Raw genomic sequence first — 24312 nt, 5'->3', positions numbered from 1 at the left:
AACAAAATGTTTTGTACTTTTTCATTCATTCCACAAAAAGTTTCAATGTTTCCCATTTGGGATAAAAACAAATGCTAAACTATTGGAATTTTCCACAGGACAGAAATTCAATTTTTTGCTCTGATCTACTAAAAACATAATTTTTTTTTAAATGAGAGCCAAGATTCTTCTGTAATCACATCACTCTGGAAGGTGGGGCATTCAGTGGAGCTCCAACTATTGCAACACTGGCAACATTGAGATTACAGCAGCACTTGAAATGAGGGTCCAACATGTGTCATTTGGCTGCAACTTTAAAGAGGGGAATGGTAATTTCTGAGGAAGCAAAATCTTTGAGGCTGACTGGAAAAAAAAATCCTTTTTCCCTTCAAGGACCAACACATAAAAGGATAAACCTGAGCCATGAGAAGTGTTTTGGCTTCCCAGCTGTATTTTAAGTTTCCAGATGGATTCTGACTAGTTTATATTATTATAATAAAGACACTGCTCAGTGCTGTACATGCATCACAGGCTATAACTGTGCTAACCCTAATGACCAATTGTGCAGCAGCAATATGTATCTCTCAGTACACTCCAGGCAATATCATACACAAGTTTAGTTAACAACGTGACCCACAGCGCTTGTACTCCACCAAACATGTATATATTTTCTGGGGATTAGGAGGAAACTTTCAGTGTTGCCAACTCTTGCAATTTCATTACAAGTCTAATAATATCTGGGGTGTTTTCTTAAAACTGCAGCTGGTGGAATAAGGTTATTATGATGGAATCTTGGCTTTAATTTTGTAAAAAAAAAAAGGTACATTTTTAGCCCTTGCAGCTGTGAATAAAAATTTGAAAAGGTGAACCCTAAATGCTTTGACATCAGAAGGGGAATAGATGGAACCCAAAATGTATTATTTTTGAAATCTCATTTTTAAACCCATCTCATGATTTTTGAACTTCCAGGGGTCAGCAATATTGTTTTTCCTGGGTGCAGATTATCCCATGACTACCTCCTGTAGGATTTCTTGCACCTTCCTCTGAAGCACTTGATACAGGCTACTGTCAGTGACAGGATACTAGATGGAGCATACTGATCTGAGTCAGTATGGCAGTTGTTCGCAGGTTTATAGTAGGTCTTTCCGATGTAATCAACAACAGGTTTGTTTGTTTTTCTCCTAGTTTGCTCTTCTTGCAGAAGTCATTTAAGCTGTTACATTTACACAACAAATGTTAATCCCCTTTTGATTTGCTTATGTTGTCACTGCACAGTAAAATGTAATCATCAGTATTTCTGAAAATATTCATGAGATCAGTTTTCACATGATCCCTAGTTTCATGGGTTATTTGTTGTGTTTGTTTTTATGCTAATGCTCTGAAATGCAATGGTGACGCACTCCTCTCCTATTCTGTTTGTTCAGTGCTTGCCTATATTATAAAGCTCAGACCCTGGCCTGTGGGACATTCAAGATTGCATGTTAGTGACACAGTCTCCTCAGCTTGTACTGATGAGACAAGAGTTGTTCTGTGTTCTGGAAAGTATGTGACTGACCCGCTAATGCTCTGTGACCTACCAGCCCATCTCTTCTCTGAAAAATACAGTAGGCAATTCCCCCCGCCCGCACCCCAGTGTGGTTCCTAAGAAGTGATGTCAGTGGTGCAGATCCTCCTCGGATGTCTCTTATTGTCTGGAAGGATCTCCTCAACTGAGGAGATACTTAAGGTGCCTAGTAGTCCCAGCCTGAAGGGCTGATATCTGAAACACAGCTGCAGCTGAATGTCCTCTTCCCAAGGAATAGGACGTGGTGATGGGGGGAAGCAAAGCACCTCAAACCCCTCCGACATCACACATACAAACACCGATTTGGGGGGAAGGGCTCATAAAGAGCACCGCAGTCCCTGTGTTATCCTCTCTCTTTCCTGCATGTGAGTCCACGAGATTATTGCCACAAGTTTACAGAAGCCTCTAGGCTCTCTGAGCAGGGATGACCCAAGGGTCAGGTTCCATGAAGGATGGACAGTGGAGAGGACAGAGAGTAGCTCATTTTCATGAACTCCGCCCACTTCTTTTGAGCCGCATCAGATCCCTGCAGAGTGCAACCTAGCATCCAAGCCTGAGAATGAGGCTTCTGTGGAGCTTCCCTGAGTGGGGAACAGGGACCATTTTCACCTCAAGGTTGGCCCATTGTCTGTTTCTCAGTTGTCGCTGCCTCTCAGCTATTACCATGAAAACCAAGAACTAATTATCTCAAGGTCCAATACAGTCACTTAATGTATCTCTCCAAAGGGATTATCTCCATTACAGCCTCAGTTCTAAGGCTCTCTGAGTAGTACAATTAGTGCAGGGAGGTGTACGGTGACCACGTTTGCTCTCAGCAATGCCATGGGTCTATTCAGTTGTCAGCAGTCTGACACTGCATTCAATCAGCAAGACAGACTATTGTTGGGGAAGCCATGAGAAATTCAGAGAACTTGTCTCTAAAATCAGTATGGCATGGTAGGTATATATGGCATTGAGTATTAAATCTAAGCGTTAACATGAATAATACAAGAATCTGGAACAAAGTCAAATTTAGGTTTAATCCCACAAAATCCAAGAAATTCAGACGGATCCGCTATGGCATCCTGAGGCAAACCTCTCGTCTTTAGGCTGTGAAGCATAGCTAAGAGTGCACAGGGATGTACAGGCTTGGCCAAAACTGCAGCTGGTGTAAATAGATGCCTCCACTGATTTAGGTGGAGCTATGCCAATTTACATTAGCTGAGGATCCGGCCCCACAAAGTGTGTTTCTATCTTATATATCTAGTTAAGCCCCATGAAAATGAATGACTTATAATGCCTTGGATTTGTGCTGGAAATGGCTTTTAGATAAGCTATTACCAGCAGGACAGTGGGGTGGGAGGAGGTATTGTTTCATATTCTCTGTGTATATATAAAGTCTGCTGCAGTTTCCACGATATGCATCTGATGAAGTGAGCTGTAGCTCACGAAAGCTCATGCTCAAATAAATTCGTTAGTCTCTAAGGTGCCACAAGTACTCCTTTTCTTTTTGCGAATACAGACTAACACGGCTGTTACTCTGAAACCGTTCAAATACTGTGTTTACATTGGAAATGCTTGACAGACTCTTAAATAAGCAGTGCTACCAGGTGGGCTTTTAAGAAAGAGGGTATTTATAAGGAAAGGGTAGTGGCCATATCTTATTACTTCATGCATTTGTGTGAGTTTACGCATATAATTTATTAAATAAAAAAGCCACTTAACAGATGGAATAAAAGTAGAATAGATTTGAATATCTTTGTGCCGACAATTTTTATCCATGAAATTATTTTCTAGGTATAGAAGACCTATTCTGTTTTGATTGCTTGGAACATGTTAATAGGGCAGTGTCAGAATACAAATCATATACTTCGAAATAAATATATTTGTATCTATGTTAACATCTTAGCTTCCTGATCCTGCCTTCTATTCATTGGCCCTACTGAAATCAGCTGAAGCTTGGGTGCACAGTGAATGCAGGCTCTTGCATTGGGTGCACAATGAATGCACAGTATTAAAACTGAAGAAGTGTAGAAATCTTGTTTACTTTCCACTATTTATTCTGGAAGTTTCCTGTGTTTCAGTTTGGAAAGTGAAGCTGAATTCAGTTTCATTTTTGTGTTCTTCCCGCATGCATTAACTCAATGCCACTGTAATGCATCTTCCATCACCCTTGGGTGGGTTATCAGCAGTGAACCTAGACCTCTGGCTTGATCCTCTAATGTTTCAGCTACAAGAGATGATTCTTCTAGCTCAGAGGCTATAGCAGCCTCATAAACTCTGGGCCAGCCACGTTAGGGGGGCACTCTTTGTAGGTGTGGGTTACACCCCTACAGTTCTGATCCTGCTACTGGACCTGTGCAGGTGGAATCCAATAGTGGGCTCCAAATAGAGATGGAGTACTCTGCCCCCTGGATTCTTTGGGCAGGGGATTCACAGCAGTGCAGTGGAGTTTGCACATTTTAAAAAAGGTTTCATTGTTTTAAAATGTAATGGAAACATCTGTGTTCATACTAGGGGTGTGTTTTTAAAACAAATTTGGGGACTGAACTGAATTGTCAGTTTTCTTTAGCAGGATTCTGTGTAATGTTGCTGTGTGCACTGATAGTATAAGATTTAAAAAAAAAAAAAACAAATAAATACGAAGCCCTGAAGCAATAAATGAAAGAGCCGAGGTTACTGAAAAACATGCACAGACGATGTTAAAAATGAAGACTTTTCAGCTTGACCCTGCAAAATAAAACTTATCCAGAGCCTTTTCCTATTTAAAAATAAATTAGTAGTAGCAACTAGACTTTCCAAGAGCCAAGTGAGATAGGATGTTGTTGATGCACAGATCAAGCCCTTACCCATGTGAGTAGGGATTGCTCTCACAAGTAGTCCCATTGACTTCAGAGGGATTATTTGCATAAGCAATGTCTATTTCTGTGAGCATGGGCTTGCAGGAGTGGCCCACTTAGAAATGTTAATTGATAACATGTTCAGCCACTTTGTAGCATCTACGTTTTTTTCTTGTCAGAGTACTGGGTGTGATACTGTAATATTCCACCTCCAACAACTAGAAGAGACAAGCTGACTATTTCCCCAAAAATGTGTTGCTCAATTAATATGAGGTCTCACAGTCATACATTTTAAACAATGACAGCATTGGAAAACAAAATTCCAGGCTGACCTTGCCTTTTTCCCTTGACCAGTACTGTTGTTTATACACTTCAGCATGGCAATGTGACACATCCATTAGATTTTAAAAAACAGTGGTATTCAAATTATCTTGTTCATAAGGCATTGTCTTTGGAAAGATCAAGTAATTCTGTAAATTAATATATTAACTGTTGTATTTTTCCTCTCCTTTTCAGGCACAAATTTGTCAGTCTCTGCTGAATTAATGCCTACATCGTCATGGAACATTTCAAGTGAACTAGACAAAGGTAAGTGGAGAGAGAAAACAAAAGACGTAAAACCAGGCTTTATTCCTCACATATGCTTTTTGACTTTCATATTCAAATCCGCAAGTAAACAGGGGAGGAGAGTGGAACTAAGACAAACCTTGTTTGTCTCATGATCATGCAATTCTGTGATTTTTTTTTTTGAAGAATGTTAGGTTAGTGGGTTCCTCCCACCACCAACCAATAAAATGTTCCACATGGTAAAAATATTTCAAGATGTGAATTAAAGCAGTTTATGACCTGTCTGACATTTCAGCTGGTGGATCTTAGGATCTGGACTCAAAATTAATAAGAATTGGCCAGAATCAGTTTGCCTGTATGTGTTTACTATGAAATTTCAAGACATTAGATCAGTAGAAGAGAAAAGTACTTCTAAATATTTGTAAACAGTCATTATGTGAGAGTTTGAACACACAGAAGGACATAAATTGTGAGAAAAGAAAGGAATTATTTCTCATTCCCTTTCATTTCATGAGTTACGCAGCATAGATAATTTAAGACAGATTGTTCAGCCTCTTTTAGTCTTTATTGGAAGCCTGTGACCTACATCTTTCTGGACCAGTCTGGCCTCACAAATACTTCTAATGTGATTTTTTTTTTTAAGATGGCAATGGTAGAACACATTTAGTTACGTTTGCCTAACACTTTCATTTAAAGACCCTGTTTTCAGTTGCTTGTAACTTTGTCAGACTTTAATAATTTGGGTTGAAGTGTCCCATGACAGGTGTCTGCCATTTCAGAGAACAAAATTAGGGGAAAATATGTTGTTTTGCCCATTCTCAAATTTTTTTACATCTGTTTAATCCTCTTGTCATAGATGTACTTTTTGCCATCCCTCTGAAATTCTGCCAAAATCTGACCACAGTAGAAACCTCTGAAAAATCACAGTTCACATATTCTCAGTAGAGTCTTGTTAGAGTTTGGCTGCTAAATCCTTCAAAGATTCTATCTGAACTGAGCATGCTCAAAACCATCCTAGCTCCTTTGTCCTGACCAGGCCAGACTACACATGCATCATCCCCACAGAGCAACTGCAAATGTTAAACTGAAGTGCTGCAAGGGCTCAGCATGACTTTCCCTGCAATTGCATCTGAGAGAAAGAAGTGCCAAGCAGCAGAACCGAGAGCAGGATGATGTTTCTCATGTACTCTCAATGCACCCACCACTGGCACCAAGACAGCATGGAGGAGAAACAAGTAGCCTTTGACTGCGATGCAGAGGGGTGTGAAGCAAGTGGGGAAGATGGCAAGAGTTGTGAGGAGAGGGGAGAGGGAGACTGGAACAGGAACTGGTTTTGTGGGAAGAGGACTGAGACTGGGTGGGCTGAAGAGGACATGGGTAAAAGAGATCAGGCTTGTTGGGGGACAGATCAGAAGGGTTTTGTAAGCACTAAAGCACAGGATTCCTGAGTCTCAATATTCCTCAGCTGTCAGCAAAAATAGCTGTGAAACCCACTGGCAAAATGTGTCTTATCTCCCTCCAGTGGTTGGTCCACAGGGGATGACAACCTATTACTGTATCAGTTACCCTCTTAGCTCAAGTGGCAGAGGCCTGTGCTATAGATGTAAAACGTTCCAACACTGCTGATAGCCCATGTGAAGGTTAATATGGTTCCACATGAAGGAATTTCTGGGTTGGGTGATTTGTTTTGGGTTTTTTAGAATATAGGAAACTACATAGAAAAGATAGAAAAAGTGCATTAAAAATGTAAAGGTCGCAGAGTCAAGCAGTCAAAAGTTAGGAAATTCCAGAATTATGGTTGTTTATGCAACCTTACTTTGGGCCCTTTGTGTATATGCATTATGATACAACCTTTATTAGGTGATCCCATACTACTTTGTTCCTTAGGACCCTTACACAGGATGAACCATGATCTGGGAATGATTCAGGGTTGTGTAGTGAATGAGACTGTTGTCTGTAGAATCCCAGCTTTCTTGCAGAAATTGGAAAGTATATAGCCAATGAGGCATAGGACCGCAAGAAGAGTAAGGTTTCAGAGTAGTAGCCATGTTAGTCTGTATTCGCAAAAAGAAAAGGAGTACTTGTAGCACCTTAGAGACTAACAAATCTATTTGAGCATAAGCTTTCGTGAGCTACAGCTCACTTCATCGGATGCAACACTTCATCTGATGAAGTGAGCTGTAGCTCACGAAAGCTTATGCTCAAATAAATTTGTTAGTCTTTAAGGTGCCACAAGTACTCCTTTTCTTTTTAAGAAGAGTAAGGAGGGCCTTGTGGCTAAAGCAGTTGAATGCTGCCCTGAGGAATTGGATTCTGTCCCAGTGCAGAGTTCCTATTATGCTGAGTGAGTCCCTTAATCCAAACTTTTCACAGGTTGCCACCTCATTTTCTGTGTGCCCAACTTGAAATACCCAGGGTCTGATTTGCAGAAGTGCTGAGCACTTGCAGTTGCAACTGAAGTCAATGAGTGGTGTGCTTGGATTATAGAAAAGTAATTTAAAATGCTAAATACTCTAAAAAATCAGCTCCTGGCCTCATGTCCGGCTGCTGGGCACTCAGAGTGGGTACCAAACTTAGTGGACACTTTTGACTTTATTCTTTCTGTCCTTCAGTTCCTCATCTGTAAAATGTGGAGGAGGAGAAGGATAATATACCTAACTTTTGAGCACTTGACTTTTCAGTCTTACATTTAGAAAACTATGTTAAAGAACAGTAATAATGTATATTAAATTGCTGCTTTTGCACAGACTCCAGAAGCTCATCCTCCCTATGTGCTTCTGCAAAAACATATTCAAAGGGCAAAGTTCAGAAGCTATATGTAAGATAGAGTAAATTAACCTTGCACTAAGTTAAACCTAGTCTACACTGGAGAACTTTGCCCTATATATTCTTACTATTGTTAGCCCCCATGGGAGAGTTTGTGTAGGCAAGATTCCTTTGACCAGAGCCATTTTTATCACTGTTTTGATTAGACTTTTCAGCTGGTAGCAAAAATAGGTCTAGCCACCAGCCATTCTTCTACAGTAGGGTTAATACTGCTGAGGATTTTTTTTTTTTTAAGATGTCTGCAGTGTTGACCTGGCCTATGACTCTCTTAGACAATTTATAGCCTTTGTACTGAGATTCAAAGCTATCTAAATTGATAGCCAGAAGAAAGTAAAAGGTGTGGAAATGGTAAAGTGTGGGCTACTGCCTACCTCACTGTACACCTTCTTCCAGCTCCTCAGCATGCAAGTTATGCCAATTAGAGTCAACGTTTCCTGCTATTGCTACCAACATTTCAGTTCCAACAGGAAGCGGTGGTGGGAGTGTTAATGTAGACAAGGCTCTGGCTGCTGCCACCATTTTGAGCATCAGGTAATTTTATTGCTCAGAGTAAGTTTTCTGTGATGGTGCTGAATGTGATTGGGTCCTGTCTACACTAGCGGTTAAACTCTTTTCAGCATTGTTTCAGTGGCACCTGTTAAAAACATCCATGGCTGACAATGGGTAAAAAGTTCAATGTGCTAATCTACTTGGAATGCAACAGTTATCACCTGCTGAGGTAAATTCTGCATTCCAAGGGGATTACAACTTCATCATTATCCTCAACTCTTATTATCATTTCTACAGAACTATACATTTACACAACTAAAAGATAGATTTACAGACGTGGATTAAAAAACATTTGCTGCCCAAAAAGCTTACAGTCTCAGGGCCTGATTCTGTAAACATGCATGAGAACAAAGTAACACATGTTTTGTCTTGTATAGGATAAAAAAGCTGGGTTTTTTTTAAATGTTAGCTACCATTTCCTAACTAATATGCTCTAAAATGCTAGCTTAGGTAAGGCAAATTGAACTGTAGTACATGCTAGTCAGTCAAGTTGAAGCCTAGGAGGAGGAAATTACATTTGCACTTCAATTTCCACCTCACTAGCACCTAGGATTTCAAGAAATCAGCTTCCACCTGTCTTTCCTACAATCTGGCAGGAGATCTCAGAAGTCCCAATAAAACAGATTTTAAAGCTTATGGTTCCCAGCCAAGTTTCCCAATTAAGCAACTGTTCCTATTAAGTGTTTCTTACTGTACCTACTGCTGCTTGGAAGTTAACATCTCTTGGTTGAATATTTCTTCTTTATTGTTTTTTTAACATGGTATTGTTAAACAATATTACAAAACTCAATGAGTAATCATTTTAAAGTTTTCTCCCAGCTTGCCGGCTTCTTCAGTAATTGACTCACAACTGAGCCTCGTTTAAGTTTCAATTTCTATTAAATAAGCCAAATCGACAGCATTAAACCATTGCCTGTTTATTCTTTTTAACAGGAAATGAAATTTAAAAGAGACGCAGTCACCCGTGAAGAGCTGTTGAAAGCAGCGATTGATGGGAGGGAGAACGTGGTTTCTCACCAAAACCTTAAAACAAACAAACTACACATCAAAATAAAAATAATCACTTTTAAAAGTAGCAGAATCTCAGCCAGTACCATTTTTCTCTTTTCTTCTACCCTTCAATTATGGTGTGTTTCCTGCAGGGAAAGAATGTCATGAATGAAACTGAAAAACTAAAACGTGATCAAAAAGATATTTTATTTCAAATGAAAACTACTCCCATGCACACTTCAGAAAAAAGGACTTTGTGGTTGGGAGACAGCCTGGCTCAGGGGAATCAGTAACAGGATACAAAGCCCTTCATCCCTTGGTTGCCAGTTCAAATATACTTGAGATGAGGAGTAGCTACAAGCTAACACTGTTAGGAGAGATGTCTGCATATCTGTAAATAGTCAAGGTGCCCATAGAGGGCACTCAAGAATATGTAGAGTAGATCTTGGGGTTTGTAAGACCAGTAAAACTGCTTGTTGTTGTGTGCTGCAAATGGCTTCTTTTGTTCTGCAATCTGTTCTTTACATCAGCTTATAATGACCACCAGGTGATGGCAGTCAGTGTCTTGGGTGAAATAAGTTGGTGGTCTAAGTCCACCTCCCTATCAACAAGATAGCACATCATCAAATCTGGACTGATGCAACATAATATATACCTGGGGATAACCAAGAAGGCCGTACAGATCTACAGTGTTTTAAATGTGTAGTAGCCTGGTTGACAGGGAGGGCAGGCCAATGAGAATGCATTACGCTAGTGTTCCATACTACACTGGCTGCCAAAGAGTTTTGACTTGTTATCACTGAGGGGCTGTCACCCTGCTTGGTACAACAGCCTGAGAGGTAACCAGAAATGATCCCCAGTTGCAGAGACAGAGACCTGCAAAGGAAAGAGATTTTATAACAGAGGATAAGGTAGAGGAAAAAAATACATATCAGGGGAGAGGGAGAAGAGAATGAGAAATACTATCTGGGAAATGGAAATCAACAGTATCTAGGAAATCAGAGTTAAGCCAATGCTGGGCACTTTTGAAAATCCTCCCATAGTGCACTTGGTACAATCTCAGAATCATACTTTCCAACTAAGGTTATTTGTAGCTCTGGGTAAGAGGAATTATTTTTGGAATGGGAAGCAGATTAATGTGGGACCTTCACACATACAGTCTAATTTTCCAATGCTGTTGTACTTTCCCAACAGCCACACTCTAGCCTTTCTTCTGTATAGTTATAACAGTGCTGCAGCTTCAGTTTTCTTTGCCATAGCGAGGGATTGTTGTTCAGTTCAGGGGGCTGGGAGTCAGTAATTCTGTGCAGGATACTTAACCTTTCTGTGCCTTAGTTTGTCCTTTTGTAAAACAGGAAGTAGTGTAGTCAAGTTGGAATGTGCTGGAACACTGTTCCAATACTATTTCAAGATTGCCAAGGTAGTGGCCCATGGATTTTTCTGCTTGGATTTTTTTTGCAGAGTGCACCACATGAAGGTCGCTTTTTTGCAGAGCATGCTGTCCTTCCCCCATTGGCGTAAATTTATTATCTATAAATCTATTATCAATTATAATAAACAACGAACCCATAAGAAAATATATAATAAAACAAGCAGGCTAGCCCTATGGGCTACAGATTGAGTGTGTGAGGTCACGCTGCTGGGGGCAAGCCCACACCGTTCCAATACCTTCAGATTTAGGAGTACACCACAGAAAAAAGGTATAAAAACAACACCCATTTCCTGAGGTGATTGTGAGGCTGATTAATGCATGTAAAATGCTTTGACTGCCTCTGATGAAAGGTGCTGTGCCTGTGTGAAGGTGGATTAAAATGGTAGCTCATGGGGGTTATTCTCTCTGATATGCTCACCTAATGCCATGCCAGAGCCTTGGGTCAAGGCTTTCAAAAGTGACTGGTATTTGAACACCTTAGTTTTTGGGTGCCCAACTTGAGACAACTTGAAGGAGCCTGATCTTGAGCTGAGCACTCTCCCTCTGAAAACCAGGCCCTTAAAGTGTCTCAGGTTGGGTACCAAAAAGCACTAGTCACTTTTGAAAGCCCTGGCCTTGGATTCTAAGCTCCATCTTGGCTTTTGGACCCACAGAGGTCATCTCACAATGAGGTCAAAAGCAGTCTGATGCACACCAATCTTCAAAGGAAAGACCCCTCAGAATGGGAAATACTTCACCATTTCTGAAGCAGGAATTCAAGAACCTGGAGAAGAAGTGTTTTGATGGGCGTACGTTCCACCTTTCACATAGAAAATGAGTATGTATCCGCACAGGGAACATACTTTTTAAGACAGGCTTGGAAATTCTTCATTCCTGTGCCAGGCAAGATTTCCTACATAAATCCTGAGAAGCCTGTTAATTACAGCATATCTTTAGAACAAAATGATATTACTCCAGGGCAGGTCTTGTCACAATTACAGGTTTAAATATCACCCTTTCTGGATTTTTTCTAGCTCTTTAATTCAAAACAGCAACAACAAAAAGTCATTAGTATGTTGTTGCAAGTTATCCCTTGCTACAAGGCACTAACTCATGCAGAAATGACAGATTTTTATGTAACTTTTTTTTTTTTTTTTTTTGAGACCAGTATGAAGTAGAATATGTTCTCACTTGGATCTAGCTTTAGGGTGATTGATGCCTTAGATCAGTTCTTCCGATCTCTTGAACTGGAGCCCCCTGTTTGATGTATCCACTTCTGGTCTCCAGAATGTACCCTCGTACCACTTCCTGCCTGAGTCTTACTTGTTTTTTGTTTCCTCTCCTTCTCCCTACCTCTTTTTTTTTTCTTGTCTTTTTCTTTCCTGTGCATTTTCCAATTTTCATTCTTTTCTTTCCCTTCCTCTACCTTCACTCCTTCCTTTCTTTTCCTCCATCTCTCACCTCACCTCCCGCAACCACCTTCCCCCCCCCCGCGATCCCTTTTTCTCTTCTCGGCTCATCTGTTGATGGCTTCTCTCTTTTCTGCCCCATCAGCCTCCACTGCCCCAAAAGATAAACTCACTGGCCAGAGGGGAGTACATTCTGCTCTCTGTACTGGAAAATATTGTAGTGGTATGATGGATTTTTCTTTTCTGACCCGCATTAGAATAGACAACTGAAGTTGGTGACCTTCATTCAGCTGCTTCTCCTCCCACAAAATACTGCACACTGAAAAGGAAGAGCTGGCTTTTCCTTTCATTGGATGCCTGTTTATTTAAAAGGTGAGAGAGAGGCCTGAATATGAAGAGGAGTCTGTCTGTGCCTAATACAGTAGAGGGATTGTTCAGGAGCAATACATCCTTAGATAAAGATAACATCAGTAACACTGCTAAGGAAGAGTCACCTTTGAAATATCGGCCCCCCCCTCCCCCTTCTTTAACTGTAGATATCATTTAACCTTTGCAGATGTTAATTGGAAAATTGGCACTTCTGAGCCACTCACAACCACTCTATAGTGGACCAGAGGGGCCGCTGCTGAGAAAAGCCAGACCCTCCATCCCCCTCATCCCAAGAGCCACACCTTCCATCTCCACAGCACTCCCCCACCCTTGCTAGTCTGAAGATTGGGAATGGCATCTCTCTGTTTTCATTTGTCTCCAGCATCTCTGAGCTGTGCATTCCTCTCCACATACCAACCGAGTATCCCATTGTGCAGCAAGAAGCCAGAGTGACTGCCACTTTCTGACACAGTAGAAAAGAGAATCATGGTTGGTCACTTTTCTGTTTTAAAATGACACAAGAATAGATCAATAGCATTACCTGCTACAGAGCTTCTGCCCACAGAAGTGAAAGATCTCCAGGGACAGTATCCACTCGGGTAGCCATTAAAAGGTTTGCATTTACGAATCATCTGAGTAATTGGTCCATTCACGCTGGATATTCCTCTTCTTCTCCATCCTTTCTTTGAGAATTCTGCAGGAAAAGCTAATTTAGGGTGACGCAATTGGCAATCTCATTCTGCTACTCTGTTTCTTTCACTGAATGTGAACTGCATTTCTGCAGAGTGCATGTCCAGCTCAGACAGGACTCATGGGCCAAATTCTGCTGAGTCTTTATCTTCATGGGAGAATCTCCATGGGGCTGGTGATAGTGACTCCCCTTCCTCCCCTCAGCCCATCTGTTGCGTCTCTGCTTCCTCCATGCAGATCCCTGAATCCTTGAAGAGCTGCCTTGTGCACCCTGCCATGGAATCATGGAATCCCTCCTTTGCGTGTGGGAAAGGGAGATGCTCATGTAGACTGTGACCTCGCCCTACAGGTCTTGGAGGCATGATTGGCCCCAAAGTTAGGGATCAGTGTTGCAATAATACGGTGAATGTTTTCAGATCATTGACTCCTTGCAGTCTCAGCAGCTATTTAGTTGTGTTTTCAGTTTCCACAACAAAGCAGTGGCCTGTGACTTTTGCAGCTGTTGTTTATCTACTTTTTGTATTTCATCGCTCATCTGTTTTGGCAAGGAGGTGTGAAATTGGACCACCTTGCCTGGCTTAGGAACCATTTTTATTTTCTGACTAGCAATGGGCCCAAGCCACAGAATTCAAACTCCCCAAAGTTCAGAACTGTCCAGAGCTAGGGTTTTGTTTTCAGCCCATTTCTATCTGACAGGCTCATTATTATTATTACTAAGTTTTTATATTGTTGTTGTGCTTACAGGTCAGCCAGATCGGGTTGGTTATGCTTGGTCATTGTGTTTGGTCAGGGGTTCTCACGCTGGGGGTGGTGACCCCCAAGGAGGCTGCAAGGTTATTACATGGGGGGGGGGGTCACAAGCTGTCAGCCTCCACCCTCAAACCCTGCTTCGCCTCCAGCATTTATAATAGCATTAAATATTTTTAAAGTGTTTTTAATTTATAAGGGGGGGTCACACTCAGAGGCTTGCTTTGCCAAAGGGGTCACAATACAAAAGTTTGAGAACCACTGTGCAAGGTGCTGTACAGACATATAATAATTGACAGTCCATGCCCCAGAGAGATAATTACGTGATGGCAAGACTCAAGATTTTCCATTGAGGCCAAAGGACATGCCACAATCAATCAACAGTTGGTAAAGCTAGCATGGGCCAAATCTTTGGGTCCCAAGGGTATGTGCACCCAAGGGACCCTCAATGCATTGATCACACCCTCCCTATGAGGAATGCAGGTTCATTCATCTCCGTAGCAGTCATCCCACACTTAAGCATGAGTGGGAAAGAGAGAGGGAAGGGGAGGGAAGAGAGCAGGAAGTGGAGGATGACATCTGCTGGAGAGATGTGTTGTTCATTCCTGTTCGTAATGCCTACACACAAGGAAAGTAAATACAACCTGATGCTATATTAACTTTTCTGCAGAGCTCTCTCCATGCTGAGGATCCCTCTAAAAAGGGAGCCCCAGAACTAGGCACCAGCAGGGAGCTTGCTGGCATTGTGGTTTCAGAATTATGGTGGCCCAGGGGCAAAGCTGATGTGCAGTGCCTCTGTGTGACTGTAACTGTACTGCTGAGGTGTACTTAATTTGTTTTTTTTCGTGTGAGAAGCAAACCCTGCCCACCCTACTGAAGAACTCAGGAGCGACTGTCCCCATGGCAAGTATGTCCAAGAAGGGTCAGTATCTGACCATCAGTTTTTGATCTCAGTGAGAATTAGGCCTCAATGAGGAACGCCTTTAAAAAAAAAAATTGAGTAAGACCCTGTGTATTTGGCTCCATGTCCTTTGGGGACTCTAGGTTTTTCCCCTGAAATCTCTGGATATGAATTTGATTCATGTGATGAAAGGGAAAGAATTACAGCTTTCACATTCATGCACAATTTACCTTTTTATTTTCTTTTATTATCTGGGGATATTCAGTAAATCAAGTTCTCCGGATACGTCTAGGGATTCTGATTCTATTTGTGGGGTCCCATTAGTAGCCAAAGCAGTAAATTACTGCTGCTGTGTTTGAAAATTTGTTTAGCTACAGTACATTAGCCCCTTTTGTTTGCTTTTCCACTGATGGAGTGTACATTTTTATTTGAGAATTTGTTTCTTGAATGTCTCATTTATGAATAATATAGGGTGTAAAATGGGAAGGTCGTAGAACAAAACCTAAAAAAGAAAGCACCCTAAGTAGCATGCAGAATTCATCTTAAAGCCTTTCACAAAACGTTTAATTTGTATTGGGGTTTTTTTCAACCCCAGTGTGAGTAATGAAAGTCTGACCATTCTACATAAGGTAACTATATATAATAACCTTTTCCTGGGTCATCCAGCTATCTTTGTTTGTTTGAAAGATTGATAGATCACAGGGTCAAGGGACGTGTTTTATTGTAAGTTTCTGTTCCAAATTTCCTGACATTTTTCGTTTTTTTAAAAAAAAAAAGAAAAAAAAGGACCTCTAAAAGGCAGAATAGGGGCTAATAAGAACCAGATCCTAAAGTGATTGTATGTCAAAATGTCAAAAATAACAGCTTTTCTTTGACTTCATAACATTAATCTTAAGGCACATACTTTTACATACACACTGTTTTAATAGGTTGAGTTTTTGTATGTGACCATTTACTACAGAGTGACTTCTAAAGTGACAACAAAATCCCTTGATGGTTTTCAGTAGTTTGGTTTATAGACTGATATGGACATTTGTTTACCTATTCCAAATCACTTCTTTGTGATTAAAATTTAGAGGTCTCCTACTTGTGCTATAAAACTAGATCCTGAGTAAAGAAAAGCTTCATTTCCCCCTTGCTGGTTTGTAGTGTCAAAGTTATAACCACAGCAGCAGACCTTAAACCTGAAAGTTAACTTGTAGACGGAAAGACAGAATGCATATTAAGTGGGAGCTTTCCAAAGGCACCAGGGGCAGTGAGTTGCCCAACTCCCATAGAAAGTCCATGGGAGTTGGGCATCTTACTCCCACAGGGTCCTTTGACAATCCCAAGGGGTTTTTACACGATAGCATTTTGTTTTCATTTGTCTAAAAAAAGAAACTGAAACCCTAGATAAATATAGAAGTGGTATTCTGTATTAATTCTGAGCAACAATTGTAACATACACTGTGCATCTAAAAGTCATAAAGCCCTGCACAGCCAAAAGAACTGTAAGTGTGGTGAGAGATCCTTAGATGGTACAGTCTACCATAAATAAGATCTGAAGGAGGAGAAAAGCAATAGAGCTTTTCAAGAGCTCTAGAAAGTGTTCTGCATACAGTGTTACATACATGCTTTACTGAGGACCTTATTTAAACAGACAAAACTAAGCTGGGCAAGCACAGCCAGTAGTGAACTTCCTGCTGTCCCCATGCAGCTCATATCAAATATTTAAGCTCAGTCCTCTGGGCCTCTTTAACTCTCTGATATGTTTCAGGCAGAGTTGCAAAATAATAAAAGTACAATACCCCTTCCTGTATATAGTCATTGCTCTACTTTTATTAATTTAAAACAACGGAGAGAGCAACCAGGACTCTTTCGCCCACCCCTTAAAAAACATGGCTTCTGCTGATCATACCCACTACTTTGGGCTGATCCCCTTCAAATATGATAGATAGGCAGATGGACAAATGAATGGCTAGAATTTTTTTTCCCCATTGAGAAGAACGCTCACCCCTGTTTCCACACTTCAATGAGAAATCCTGCTGACTCCTTCCTTAGCATAACTGGAATAATTTAAACCAAGAGTTTATTGAACATATGGAACAAACAACAAATCCATCCAACACATTCGGACTGGATGACTCCAGATTGTTGTCTCTTGTCAGACCAACACAGTTTTCATGGAGAAATTTCCACCAGTCTGGACTGATGAGCTCTGAAGTGTAGTAGTGCCGATGCATGTGGATATTGGAGAAGAATCATGGTAGGAATAGCTCTGCATCCAAATGCAGCATCTGAGGAGACTAACATGGTTAATCCACAGTGCTAAATGAATGCCAGTGATGAATTCCGGGTTGTTGCTAAGAAGTCTATTCAACTGAGGCAGATTTCCTGACAGCCCATGATATGGCCAATGGCCATAGTGGAACGAGCATTTACCAGTATAGACATAGGATCTCTTCTGTTTAAGTTTTATTGATGCGCAGATGTATCCATCTTTTGAGCCCTGAGCGAGATAGTTTGTTTCTCCTTATCATCAACCTACACTATAAAAAAGAAATTAGAGTTTCTATGGTACAACCAAGATGAAGCTTCATGATTAGTATGTGGGGCCAGTTTTCAGACATCATTGATCAGGTAACTATTTTAAGATTCTAAATGCAGATTTGAATTTCCAAATCCAGAATTAAACATTTTTTCTGGCTCCTGAGTTTGGAAATTGGTCTCCTCATGTCTGTCATTCTTTCTTTGAGTACAGGAAGAAGGATTTGGAGAGCAACTCCAAAGGGACATTTTATGATGTATACAGAATTCTGAGCCAGCTTGGTGTATGGACCTGTCCATTGTGCACAATCCTACCCCTAGGATACAGCATACTGAACCTTAAAAAAAGACACAAAGAGAAGGACAAATCAGACAACCTTTCTACTCACAAAATGAACATAAAAGGGCCTAATCCTGCATTCCCATCATGCCCTAAACTCCTACTAAAGTCAATGGGAGTTTTGATTGTAGAAGAACTGTAAGATCAGACTTTGAGAGATACATCATATACAGTGTTATTGAAAAGACTATCTCAGTGTGGCAGGCAAAATCCTTCACCTGTGTTATTGCTTTAAGATGTGACTTTGGAAAGCTAAAATAGAGTAACTAGGGGATTGCAGTGGAGATTAACATTCCTTGGGCAGAATGGCAAACTTTTATTTTGAAAGCCACCTGGGCTCCACTTAAAGCAGTAAAATATATAAGAATTTATTATGACTGGGAAAGTCTCCTATTTAACCAAGTCAAGACATAACTGTGGCAACGTGTGCACGTTTTGCCTTTCATGACACATAATGTGGTATATTTTGTCTTTGCACAGTTACTTTTAGAGCACAGCTGTCATTATTCTATAACATCAAAACAGCACAACGTTTCAATATAAAGGATACATAATATTTAGATTTTATATGCAGTGTCTCCAATTTATGTTCTTGGAATCATGAAGATGACTTATGATGTGTTGTGTTTGCATTGGCAAAGGCTCAAAACCAGAAATATATTTCAGGCTAAGCTCTGCAGATATTATCTCAAGTCATTTAAAAGTTCATTATAGGGCACCCGCTAGTGCTGCTATAGTAAAGGATCTGTCAGCATTTTTCAAGGGTTTGTAACTCAGCCATTTAAAAAAAAAAAATCTCTGTAGGCTGAAACTTGGCATTCAGGGTCTGGATGTCCAGCAGCAAATTATTTTTACAGATTAAAAAAATCAAATAGAATATTTTTAAATTATAGGTGGTTTAGTTGTTGTTTTGAAATTTTCTACTTTCAAACCATTTCCTTCTACTTCTCTCACTTAAAATGTTTTCAAAAATTGTTTTATAGGGTGCTACTCTAAAATACGGACAAGCTTTCATTGTGTGTTAAAGCTAGAAAAGGCAGAGATTTAACTCAGAATACTTTGTACTTGCACAGTACAGCACTTTTCAGTTTCAAAGTGCTTTACAAGCATTATCTAGTTCATCTGCATAGTGTCTGTGATGCAGGGAGGGCTTATTATCCCCACTTACAGTTAGAGAAATTGAGCCAGAGATCTTAAAGCTAATTTATTTGTTTGTTTGTTTGTTTTAAAGGAGCTTGACAGGTGCATAAATCCCATGTGAATTTCAAGTGGATTTGTGTGTCTAACTCCCTTAGACCACTTAAAAAATCCCAGCTCAAGTGCTTCATCCAAGGCCACAGAAGGCATCCATTCAGAGCCAGGATTAAAACTCAGGAGTTCCAAGTTCCCAGTTTTGCTGCTACACCATTCAGTTCTCACCGTAATTACTTCGCACAGAAAAATTCAATTTCATTTTTAGTAGCTTCTCATATATAGCAATGACACTCAACCTGGAGCATCTAGAGGGCTGCTTCATCACAGGAGAGACCATCAAATTAGCCATGTCACAATATGGCATTGTGCTGTTTGCCCCGTGAAGTGCACAAATGTATAACAATATAGCATTATGGCTATGTGTTGTCATCATCTGTGCACTGGCCATCATAATAATATTTTATCAGCACCTTTTAGTCTGCTGCTAAAAAGCACTGAAGGAGGTTCTCCTTCCAAGGAAGGGCCTCTGCTTGTAGAACAGGTGAGATTAGGTAGGGCTTTGATGGAGGTGCAAAGGGGATCAGAGGGAGACTAGATGGTTTGGGAGATGCCTGAATTCAAGAGAGGAATTGAGCTATGTATATTAGTTGATCAGTGCTCATTGAAAGAGTGGGATAGATGCAGCAATGTTGTAGTGTGGAGTAGGGAGGGAGTCAGTAGTCTAGAATAGATGCTATGAGTCACAAGTCTCCTTATTAGGGCTATTAAACAATTGAAAAAATTAATTGTGAGATTAAAAAAAAATCGTGATTTAATTGCACTGTTAAATAATAATAGAATACCATTTATTTAAATATTTGTGGATGTTTTCTACATTTTCAAATATTGATTTCAATTTCAGCACAGAATACAAAGTGTACAGTGTTCACTTTATATTATTATTTTTATTACAAATATTTGCACTGTAAAAAAGATAAAAGAAATTGTATTTTTCAATTTACTTCATACCAGTACTGTGGTGCAATCTCTTCATTGTGAAAGTGCAATTTACAAATGTAATTTTTTTTAAATAACTGCACTCAGAAATAAAACAGTGTAAAACTCTAGAGCCAACAAGTCCACTCAATCCTACTACTTGTTCAGCTAATCGCTAAGACAAACAATTTTGTTTACATTTACTGGAGATAATGCTGCCTGCTTCTTGTTTACAATGTCACCTGAAAGTGAGAATAGACGTTCGCATGCCACTGTTGTAGTGGGTATTTGTATTTATGTGCCAGATATGTTAAACATTTGTATGCCCCTTCATGCTTCAACCCGAATTCCAGAGGACATGCTTCCATGCTGATGACGGGTTCTGCTCGATAATGATCCAAAGCAGTGTGGACTGACGCACGTTCATTTGCATCATCAGAGTCAGATGCCACCAGTAGAAGATTGATTTTCCCTTTTTGGTTATTCGGGTTCTGTAGTTTCTGCATTGGAGTGTTGCTCTTTTAAGACTTCTGAAAGTGTGCTCCACACCTCGTCCCTCTTAGATTTTGGAAGGCACTTCAGATTCTTAAGCTTTGGGTCAAGTGCTGTAGCTATCTTTAGAAATATTGTAGTGATATCTTCTTTGTGTTTTGTCAAATCTACAGTGTTATTTGATTTAAGAACATATGCTGTGTCATCATCCGATACACAAAATATATGGCAGCATTCGGGTAAAACCATGGAGCAGGGGACATACAATTCTTCCCCAAGGAGTTCAGTCACAAATTTAATTAACGCTTTATTTTTTTCACAAGCATCATCAGCATGGAAGCATGTCCTCTTGAATGGTGGCCAAAGCATGAAGGGGCATAAAAATGTTTAGTATATCTGGCATGTAAATACAAAAGTGCCATGGGAACACCTGCTCTCACTTTCAGGTGACATTCTAAGTAAGAAGCAGCAGCAGTATCTCCTGTAATTGTAAACAAACTTCTTTGTCTTAACGATTGATTGAACAAGAAGTAGGACTGAGTGGACTTGTTGGCTCTAAAGTTTTATATTGTTTTGTTTTTAAATGCAGTAATATAACAAAAGAATCTACATTTGTAAATTGCACTTCCTTGATAGAGATTGCACTACAGTACATGTATGAGAAGAATTGAAAAATAGTATTTCTTTTATCTTTTTTACAATGCAAATATTTGTAATAAAAATAATATAAAGCGAGCACTGTATACTTTGTATTCTTTGTTGTAATTGAAATCAATATATTTGAAAATGTAGAAAAACATCCAAAAATATTGATGATAAATTTAAATTGGTATTCTACTATAGTTTAACAGTGCGATTAAAACTTTGATTAATCACGATTAATTTTTTAAATAGAGTTAAATTGTTTTGAGTTAAATGCTTGAGTTAACTGCGATTAATTGATAGACCTAATCCTTAATAATGATTAATAAAAGAAAATGGAACACAGCTCATACTTCCCCAATCTGGGTAAATTCAATAGTATAATACCTTTGACATATACCAGTGGAAGATCTTTCATACCATACCTCTCTCAGTAAGTAGGTACTACAGTGTGGGATTTTTGGAAGTGTTGTCAGACCTTTATTTTATTTTCACTTATAAAACTACTTTAATCTATGTAAAACTGTCATTACAAAATGCCAAATCACATGAAACTTTCCAAGGTTCAAACTTTACTAGAAACTTTACTAAAACTGTGTTTTACGGTTAGTGTGATACTTGGGAGGGAAGAAGCTAAGCACTAAAACAAACAGAAATCCTTAGAAACGGGTTGGACATTCCTCAAAACCAAAATCACCGTTTTTTAAAGCTCTATTTCCATTTATAACTTCAGGATAACCTTTCTGTACCCTCCATATAACCAGTACTACATCACTGTCAATTATGACTACTACCTTGGTTTTTATACTCTGATTCTCAAGCTTATTGAAATCTACTCAACACTCACTTCATTCCTGGCATCTCATGCCTTGCTTCTTAAGAAACATTGTGTATATGGTATTAGTTGTCTATGGTGTGGTCAGCAAGATGATCACAAGGAAATTAATATTCCACTTTCTGACTGTATTGTATAATAGGCAGCTAAATCGCTGCCTTTGAATACAATGAAGAATTGTATAGATTAGCATGGTATAGAAATGTTATATTGGATAATTAAATGTGGTTATTCAGAAGTTTCATACTATTAATGTGATTTTATTAAAGCAGACTGCAGTGAGAACCCAAGAATGTGTGAGCTGATGTAGATTACACTTTTGTGTTTTGTAAGATAGTGAGTCAAAAGTATTTCTAGTCCTGCAGAGAGGCATGCAAAATGATTAAATATGATATTAGGCTTGTGCGGAGAACTGACTGGGAGTCGGGGAACTGAATCCTCCTTCCCAGCCCAGAGTCAGAATTGCAGAGAAGCACGTCTATTACCCACCTTGGTGCCTACTCTTACCTGTGGGCTGGAACAGGGATTGCTGCCCCTTTGTATTCATTACACTGGAGTTCTTGGATCACCATATCCATGACAACACAGATCCACTGTTGTCTCGCATAGCTCTTGTCAGCCATTAGAAGTTCACCTAATTGGCACAATGAGTGTGCGGAGATTTCCTTATTATTAATTTTAATAATGCCTAGGGACCAACCAAGAGTCGGGATCCATTGTGCTAGGTGCTGTCCAAACAGTGGCAGTCTCTACCCAAAAGAACTTACAGCCTAAATAGTCTAAGGGTAGGGGGAAGAGGTGGAACACATAAGCGGAGTGAACAATGTGAACTGAAACGTCATATTGGCGCCACAGTTTTTGGATGTGGTTTAGTTAGGAAGGTATTAGCTAAATGGAAAGGTGAAGGAAGGGAGGGGGGCAGCATAGAGGGCAGGGAGACTGAGGTGATGAGACTGAGCAACCACAATAGAAATAAATAATAATAATAGTAATTAATAATAGATTAAGACACGTGTGTTCATCATTCCTGTAAAGACAAAGATGGTATTTAATGGAGTTGTACAAACCATGTAGATCATTTTGCCAGTAGTCAGTATATGCTGCTTTACCAACCTTTTCATTGGTTTTTAATTCTGAGATTAATACATGATAATCAAAGGGGTTTTTTATTGTAATTAAGTGGGGTTAGAGTGCAAACAAGGAGATTGAAGCATTCTGGTGGGGAAATTTCTGATGCGTTATTTATGTGGTGCCCATTTTATAGATACCCAGAAAAGTTCAATCTTGACCTGAAAGGTTTATTCCCAAGTATACGTCTTACGTCTCATTCATTCCTTGGCCTAGCTGCTGAGACAGCCGACAGATGGTAATACCTTTTGGGCACTAGTGCCCAAAGTTGGCTTTGAACCTGTGACATTGAGTTGAAAGGCTGTGTATCCCATTACTAATACCCCAATCCATCTAGGCCTCTGATTTGAAAGGACTTAATTAAACCTTGAATACTGTTAACCAGAAGTAGTATTTTTACTGAGAGATGCTGGATAAAACAGCCGCTTGACAGAAGAAGACAATGTTCACAAATGGATTAGAAAAGATTAACGTCTCCAAATTTTTATTTAACATTACTCATCTCCAGAAAATTAAAGAACTCTTCATCTTATAATTACACCTATCATGTGAGCTACTTCAGAGTGAAACCTGACTTTTAAACAGTCTTTGCAAGATAATATCCTGAAATACCAAAATATGTCCCCATCTCTCCCATTTTGAATTTTGGCCTTTATTCCTTAGGACACTTAAAGATTATAACACTTATAAAGTGCTTTGCAAACATTAATGAAGATGTGTTTAAATCTCATTTTTTCTCTAAAATGTATGCTATACTGCAACTCATTTTAAAATTGCTCTTTTTTAGGGTCATTTCATATTTCATATTTAGATCCTAATGCATAAAGCGCCAGATTTTTAGAAGAGCTAAGTATCCACTTAATCAGCAAACTAAGTGGTCAGTTTTCAAAAGAGTTCAGCACATTGAGCGCTGGGCTCTTTTGAAAATCTGTCCAGAAGCGTCACACTGGGAGCTGTTGGGTGCTGAGCACCTTTGAACATCTGGCTCCAGTTGTGGGTGCTGAGCGCTTGAAAATGTGGTCCTGATCTTATTTGAAAATCTCCCCATAATTGTAAGGCTATGAAGTGAGGCAAGAAGTGCAATGAGGAGCAATGAACAAATTACTCAATGCTTGTTATGTTGAATGAAGCGAAGTAATATAACACTGGGGAAAGGTGAGAGAGAGTGCTCACAGTGCCCATTTTTCTGACTACATATCTGTGCGGAGAAAAGAGAGGTTGCAAGAAGTATAGTGTGCGTCTCTAAATAAGATACATTGTCCCTAGTGAAGGCACCTGAGCTTGTTCCTTTTACTACTACACAACGTTATACTGGATATAACGCTGGCTGTGAAAAGCGTGGCCGATCTACTCAGAAAT

General features: G+C 39.7%; 1 protein-coding gene across 1 annotated transcript in view; it reads left to right on the top strand.

The window, feature by feature from the left end:
* Positions 1–4904: 4904 nt before the first annotated feature.
* Positions 4905–24312, top strand: part of ROR1 (receptor tyrosine kinase like orphan receptor 1) — a 78687-nt gene continuing 59279 nt past the window's right edge. The window contains exon 1 of the mRNA XM_077824516.1: positions 4905–4950. Coding sequence (XP_077680642.1) covers positions 4908–4950 — 43 coding nt within the window. The 5' untranslated portion in view covers positions 4905–4907. The remainder of the gene's footprint in view (positions 4951–24312) is intronic.

Source organism: Eretmochelys imbricata, chromosome 8, assembly GCF_965152235.1.
Source record: "Eretmochelys imbricata isolate rEreImb1 chromosome 8, rEreImb1.hap1, whole genome shotgun sequence".
Classification (NCBI taxonomy): Eukaryota; Metazoa; Chordata; order Testudines; family Cheloniidae; genus Eretmochelys; species Eretmochelys imbricata.
The sequence above is the reverse complement of the archived record's forward strand: the minus strand, read 5'-3'. Positions and strand labels throughout refer to the sequence as shown.